This window comes from Macrobrachium nipponense, chromosome 3 (assembly GCF_015104395.2).
Source record: "Macrobrachium nipponense isolate FS-2020 chromosome 3, ASM1510439v2, whole genome shotgun sequence".
NCBI lineage: Eukaryota > Metazoa > Arthropoda > Malacostraca > Decapoda > Palaemonidae > Macrobrachium > Macrobrachium nipponense.
In genome coordinates, this window is record NC_087202.1 from 101,313,788 (window position 1) to 101,321,287 (window position 7,500).

General features: G+C 35.6%; 1 protein-coding gene across 1 annotated transcript in view; it reads right to left on the reverse strand.

Moving 5' to 3' along the window:
- The window catches only part of LOC135222466 (putative neural-cadherin 2), a 113,813-nt gene that overhangs the window by 103,895 nt on the left and 2,418 nt on the right, over positions 1-7,500 (reverse strand). Inside the window, exon 3 of the mRNA XM_064260553.1 lies at positions 6,325-7,500. This exon is cut by the window's right edge and continues 1,207 nt beyond it. Within this exon, the coding sequence (XP_064116623.1) occupies positions 6,325-7,500 (1,176 nt within the window). The remainder of the gene's footprint in view (positions 1-6,324) is intronic.

A 7,500-nucleotide genomic window follows, 5' to 3' on the forward strand; every position in this document is an offset into this window, starting at 1 on the left:
ATCATTCACGAAAAAAGCTGTGTTAAGTAAAAATATTTATTACCACAAATAACTCTATATGTATTGCACAGGCAATTAAAGTTTTATATCGTGGGAGATCTTTCAGCCTAGCGGCAAAGAAATGCAGTCGTGTAGGGCTGTAGGCTACGAAGAACTGCTTTGTAATGGGAGCATATAGCCAGAAAATCTTTGAGCTGACATGTTACTTTAACCTTGATTAAGATTTATTTTTAAAGACAGTAGCTTTGTAAACAGGAACTAGCATTCGATCCATGTCAACGTCAAAGTAATCAAAGTGTGAATCTGTTACGTTAGTCAGTATCCAGTGACTTGCGCTTTCCCGCTCGAAGTTCTAGGGCTCCTCCTCACATCATAGAAAACGCTCTTGCGGATGCAACTAGATTTGTTCAACCTACCTTAGTTGTCGCAACATTGACTGTCATTGACGTCAGCTAACTTTAATCGCTTTGGAACACAAACATAAGTTTGTAGAAACTAAAATAATTGCATTCACCACTTACGATGATGCAATATATCCCCATTCATGAAGCAAAACGAGTAAATATTGTCGTCGTGATACATAGTACTAAAATCAGAAATTCACATTCTACCTACCAGATCTCTATGAACGAATCCATCTGAGAAATTCCAATCACTTCGGACATATATCGTGTTTTTAAATATCTGAACGGTTTTGTTTTGCAGTTTTAACTTATATGATATAATTTGCAGTATATTTTCATATTCCAGAGTAAATTTAACGATATTATGTCTTTCCAGTAAAAACAAATGGGAAATTAGATGAACGAAAGCTAATGAAAACTGTATCTTCAGTTTTCTTGTTGAGTGTACACTCAAAATGGAATTCTTTAACTCAATCATTTATTTTATACTAGGTTTGAAAATGTTAATTACTTTCTAAAATGTAACAATGTGATATGTCATGTTACATACACAGGTGCTGAATGTTAAATAAAAAAAAATATATATATATACCAGCCATTCAATATTTTTAGACGTTTGTCCCTCTGTCTCCTTTCATACGGAATGAGATTCATGAAATCTCTTTCCCGACAACTTAAAACAGATTACTGATGTTCAATCGACCAATTCCAGGACAGAAATGACGTCTGCAATACCACTGAAGGGGGACAACTCAGCGGAATGAAGTCCTTTTGGAAGAATTTTTCATCATTTTCGTACGAGAGATACTGAGTGAGTTCGCCAATTGACTTTACTCGTCTATATATAGAGATGTGAACGGCAGGAACATTGCCGTAAGAAAAAGCTAAAGCGAAATTCAAGTTCGAGTCAGGTTTTCTTAAAATGCTGTCTCTTCTGCATATCAGGTCCTCAATAATATTCAGTGGCGAACTCTGTTGATTTTATAAAAATGCTGGCGTGGTTTTCATTACCGCACTTCTTTTGTATCACAGTAATTCTCATTTACTTCGATATTAAAATTCTCACGTTTTTGTAAATTCAACTTCATTCACCACTGAATATTATTATGGACCTGATATGCAGCGTATCCCGCTCTCCATCTAGAGGGGATAAGCTGCCTTTTATTATTACAAATGCTGAGTCCAAGAGCTAGTTAAATAATGACACTGAATTCTAAGACTTGAAATGCAGTAATAAAAGTCATGCCAACATTTTTCATAACCGTATTTCTTTCATTACAGTTTAGAAACAATGTTGGCATGGTTTTCATTACCGCACGTCTTTTATATAGCAGTGATTCTCATTTATTTCGATATCAAAATGCATTTTGTTGTGTGTTATGTTTGTTTACCCTACGAGCTATCAGTACAAAAACGGGTTTAGTCTCTTATGATTGGTGATTCTTTCAATCAGAACAGTATTATGTTCATCAACAATACTTTTATATTCTGTTTTAAGTATCTATTTTCCTTAAGTTTTCATCATTGTGCTATGTATTTACAGTGTAACCTACGTACATTTTTTTTAAAGCTGTAACCAGTCCTGCTTAGAAATACTTCAGTCGCTATATGTTTAACAAATAATCAATTTTTATCGCGTAAATAGCCTAAAATATAATACAGTTTCTCTTTGTGTTACATTATTCCATAAAATCAACATTCACTACAATTCTCTTAAACATCCAAGAATATACCTTTGTCTTCATTTACCACTGCGTCTGTATCATATCACTTTTAACCTAATGTTTTTTTACTAAAGTTCCTGGATATTTTAATTAACATAAGGCTTTTCAGACGTAAGCCTTGGAATCCTCATGTAACGTTCAATCTTCAGAGAAGATATTCTGAAAACAATTCCTGAGATATTGCTATTCAATTATCTTTAACAACTTATACCACGCAAATATGTATTCTATAGAAGTAGTTTTTCACATAAATTCATGATTTATTATTTTCAGTGCCTAAACATTTGCAAAACGTTGCTTCATAAATTTCTCACCACAATAATTTTCGTGATTGCTCTTTCCATCACAACCGGTTAACCATTTTAAATTCTCTTTTATTCCTGACTTCATGTTTGATTCGCAATCCACACAAAACTCTCCATTTTTTTTCATGCAGATAGACAAAATCTAAAAGTGGCAATTATAGACTGAGTTTACTGAGATGATTCAGAGCTTTTAACTTATTAAAGTTGAAAAGACTTCAGTAATGCCATCTAATGATATGGAAAGTATCTGCCTCACATGAAAGAGGAAGTTGTGTAGTATTGGTAACATACTGGCCTCCCAAGCTAAGGGATCAGGCGTCCTGTGCAGACGGGTAGCCTCAGCTAACAAGCAATCGCACTTTATTGAGTTAATCGGTGAATTACACACATATTCAGCAAATGATTGTGGTGGGTCGTGTTATTATTCTTATTATTCAGAAGATTAACCCTATTGATACGGAGCAAACCCTCAGGGACCACTGAAGTGAATTTCAAGCTTCCAAAGAATATGGTATGCATTAGAAAGAAATAACAGAAGGTAAAGGGAATTACAGAAAGAAGAGGTCGCTTATCAAAAATGAAGAAAAAACAAATAAACAAATAAACAAAATAGATAAAAATGTAAGGAAATTATTAAAATACAAGGAGAATGGAATTAGTTATGCATTGCATCTTTGCTTGAACTGTTGAAGTTCCAATTGAAGGACATCCTCTGGGAGGCTGTTCCACAGTCCAGCCGGGCATATTCACTGTATATTGGAGTAGCTGTTCAGCAAAGATGGCTGCTCTCGGCACGAAAAACGATTAGGGGTCGATTGTAAGTGTGAAAGATTTCTGTTAAAACTTATGAAAAATTGACAAACAAGAGACCATCCATCGATGGTCCAGTTATAATATTTGAAAACAGAAACCTACCGCCACGAATACTTAACTAAACGAGAAAAATCTCAGGCAGAAGCATACATCCACACCAGGCAACCGTATTCTTGTAAAGGAAAGGTTAATCACCTTAAACAGGTTGCACTGATTCTATCAATGTGATAAGTATATGAGGTCTTACGTACGATACCACTTTCATTAGATGTTTCTTAACAGTAAAATGTGAGTCAGAAGTTACATCAGAAATAGTTAAAGCTACAGATCCATTCAGCAGAGTCCCATCCACCTGAAGGGAGGGGGGTGGGGTTGGGGGGTTAGTGTGGAAAATCTGTTCGAGATCTGCAAATCAATAGTGTTTTCATTTTACCTCACCGACTACACTATTCTCTAATCCAGTCCATGCCACGATTGAGACTGAGGGCAGCTTCACTTCTCATAACTGGAGATGTTACTACACTCTAAAGTGTTGTTTCATTGGCATACTAAACAATCATGTTTCCACAGGCAACAGCCATATCATTTCTTACACTAAAAATAACAGTGGACCAAGAAACGCTACCCTGTGGAACTCCAGACACAACAGGCCTTGGTTCTCTAAAGAATCCACATCTCCAAGATTCTGGAGTTTATATATATGTGCATGTGATTTGCTACATCGATACCAGCACTGAAATATATTTGAATTACTGTGCATGCAAAAATCTTAGCAAGCTGAGAGAAATTACAATAATACCTTAAAGGGGAAACTGGAAGGAATTAGTCTTATCTGTGGTGGACCAAATTGGCTACTAGTCCTAAGGAAAAGGCTGAACTGTTCCATCGAGCTTTTGAAGCTACGCTATCAGCTGAAGATATCCCTATCCCTGATACTTGTCATCTTGAACCTATTCTTACAAAATTTGTATTTTGCTTTAGGAATGTTGAGAAAATTCTTGATGATTTTAATAGCTGGGGTGGGGAAGACACGAAGGGTTTCTTCCCTTTGTTTTTTAAAAAAGGTTTCTAGTTTGTCTCCCAAGAGTTTTAGATTCTATAGAATTTTAGGTTAACATAAGGGTTTTTGCGGGTGAGCGAGCTTTGTAATACAGTACCTGTTCCAAAAATCGGCATATCTGCAGATTGCAGTATCTACAGGCCAATTTCTGTTCTCCCTGTGCTCTCCAATTTTTCAGAAAAACCTATTTTTAAGCCACTATATAAGTAATGTGGAGCCTAAAAGATTGTTAGCTGATAGTCAATATGCATATAAGAGGCAGTTAGGTACCTGCGAATCCATTTGCAACGATAATGTCAGTGACATCAAACCCTTGTAATAAAAACTCAACCTCTGAATTGTTACTACTTACATCATATGATAATTATGGGCATAACTCTGGAGATCAAGAATATTTGACCATAAGCAACGAATATGTGAGTCAAATACTCTGCAATTTTTCATACACATATATATATATATATATATATATATATATATATATATAATATTATATCTATATATATATATATATATATTATGTATGTATATATATATACGCATATGTGTGTGGTGAATGTGTGTAGCTACTGTTTCATCATAAAAGGAAAGAGCAAATTAAATTTCATAAATATATTTGAGTTCCAGATTATAAAAAAAACTGTATGCGTTCAAAAGTTCTGAAGCAAAATCGGTTTCACACTTAAAAAACAAGAAATACGCAAGCATATAAAAAGGCATTGCTATAAAGTTTATCCAAAAGCGTTTCCCAAAACAATTAGTAAATGAAGCCATTATTTTAACAGCAATACAAACTGGCACAAGGAAAGGCGGTTAAAGACTTAAAAAAAGAGGAAATGAGTGTTTATCCTTTATTTCCTTCAGGGCATAACGTCAAAACCCATTTTTATAAAATCTCGAAGTAGATAAAGACCAAAGTAAAATTGGTGCTAAAACCTAGAATTACGACAGCCGCGAAAGTGGGAAGCCTGTGAGGTGAGGTAGGGGTAAGGGGGAAGCAGACTCGTTTTAAAAGAGACAAAACGCTCTCCTGTTAAAAAGATTTTGAATCCGGCACGAGTAAGCAATGGTTGTTCGATTTTAATTTTGCTGTAGCATTTTCCTGCTTCCAAAGTTTCCATGGAGAAGCAAAAAAATAAACCGAATTCAGTTTGTCTGCGCGAGTGTGTGTGTGTGTGTGTGTTTTTTATCGGAATCTTTAAGTAAAAATGTCCGAAACGCAGTGAAGTTATGAGAGATCCCCGTCCCTGCTAAATTGGGTCCTTTCTCAAACAAGGTTGGGAGCCGAGCTGATGTGGCTAAATTACACTAAAAATTATTTGTGGTTTTTACTTTACGTTACTCGTAATAAAACTCGTCAGGAAACAGTAGTTATTTTGAGAGAGAGAGAGAGGGAGAGAGAGAGAGAGAGAGAGAGAGAGAGAGAGAGAGCAATTATTTATTTTACAAAGACACAGCAGAGAGAGAAATTTTAATTACAACAGCAATGAATCCGTGAATCTGGATGTCACTGGGACAGAGACTGAGTTTGCATTAAATATTATTTTTCTGTTGCAGTCAAACTGCGAAAACACAATACTTTTTCAGTATCTTGAATGGGAAAGTTCTCATTGTTCTAAATAATTACTGTCATATTTATTACTACCCGCATTGTAAAGTTTACTGAAATAGTTCTTTTTAATTCCTGAAAATAAAATCGGAAGTACTTTACTAAAAATTATTTTCATGAAATAAAATGTATATATTTTTTCCTGGAAGTTAGTTGAAGCAGGGAACTGTTTCACACAATATTGAATGCACAGTATAATGTTGTCATTTGTTAACTAGTAATTGTTGCACTTATAAGTGTTATCCCCTTTACCAACAGATAACAATTGTGCTTTCTAAGCTGATGAAGACAAAATAAAATTTTAGAAATATTTTTTTCTTGAATTTCATGGTTGAAATAAATTATCTGCAAAACTGAGAAATTACATATGCAAAATTTACAACTTTAAAAGACATTTTGCTCAACTCACCCACTGGCCCATTTTCCTGTACTTCTCCAAACATCGTCACGTTGGGGAAAATAGGCGCGTTGTCATTAATGTCCTTGACAACGATTGTCACAAGGATCTCCACCTCATGTACCGGACTTTCCTTTTGATTCCCGGCGTTATCGGTCACCGATCCACTGACCTGCGAAGCCTCGTAGCATTCTTCCTCGTCCAAGTCAAACATATCGAAGGGAGATTCCATAAAGACGTCCCTGGCCCCTCTCGAAAGCCAGCCTTTGCCTCTCGGTTTCTGCAAAACCCATTTGCTCTCTCGCTTTCTGACAGCTGACTTGTAACTTTGAGTGCTTGATCTGATCTGTCGCTTTCTGGCGACAGGGAAAAGATTCTTAGTATCTGATAAAGAAATATTTCTTTTGCCACTCGACGTCAACAAAAGGTTCTCGTTTTGGGTCTGACCTACAGGAGAACTTGGGTATTTATTCTCTGGATATCTTAGAGTCTCAGTCGTTTTATGTGATGAGGTGTTGCTGGAATTTCTGTGAGTAAAATTGTTCATTTGTTGATCAAGTAACTTTGGTGAGACTGTGGGTTTTGAATAATCAGACTTCATATTATGAAAGTACTTATCTAATTTAGTCGAACTTGCTGTGACACCCGTGGAAAGTACGTCACTTTCAGTAATGACTCCTTCTCTTACAAAGTTAATTTTACCCTGAGGTAATGGAGTTGTAGGGGTATTTTTGGTATCATTACTTAATGAAACTAACATCGAAGAACTTGCCTCTGTAGATTTTACAGAGTGGCTGGGGAAACTTTCAATTTTCTTTTCCTTAATGTTATTTAAATGATCAGATTTAAATTGGTCCCCAGATTCTTGTATACTTTCCAAATTACTCACTGTACTCACAGATGATGTAGATTCTATGGGCACTTGGATGGTGGAGATGCTTTCAAATAAAATGTTACTGCTTTTACGTTTTCTTTCCAATACCCCATCAGAAGACCTCTTTGCCTTTTTGACAAACTCTGACTCTTTTCGCAACTGTCCTTCATCAGAATTTTCGATTTCTTCCCAGTCAGAGGTCGAGGATTTCAAATTAGCATTTCCGGAAATGTGAGGATTCTTGAATTTGTCACGAGAAATAAAGTAGGCAAGTGAATCATCGGTATGGCTCTCAATTTTATGAAGTTTTGTTT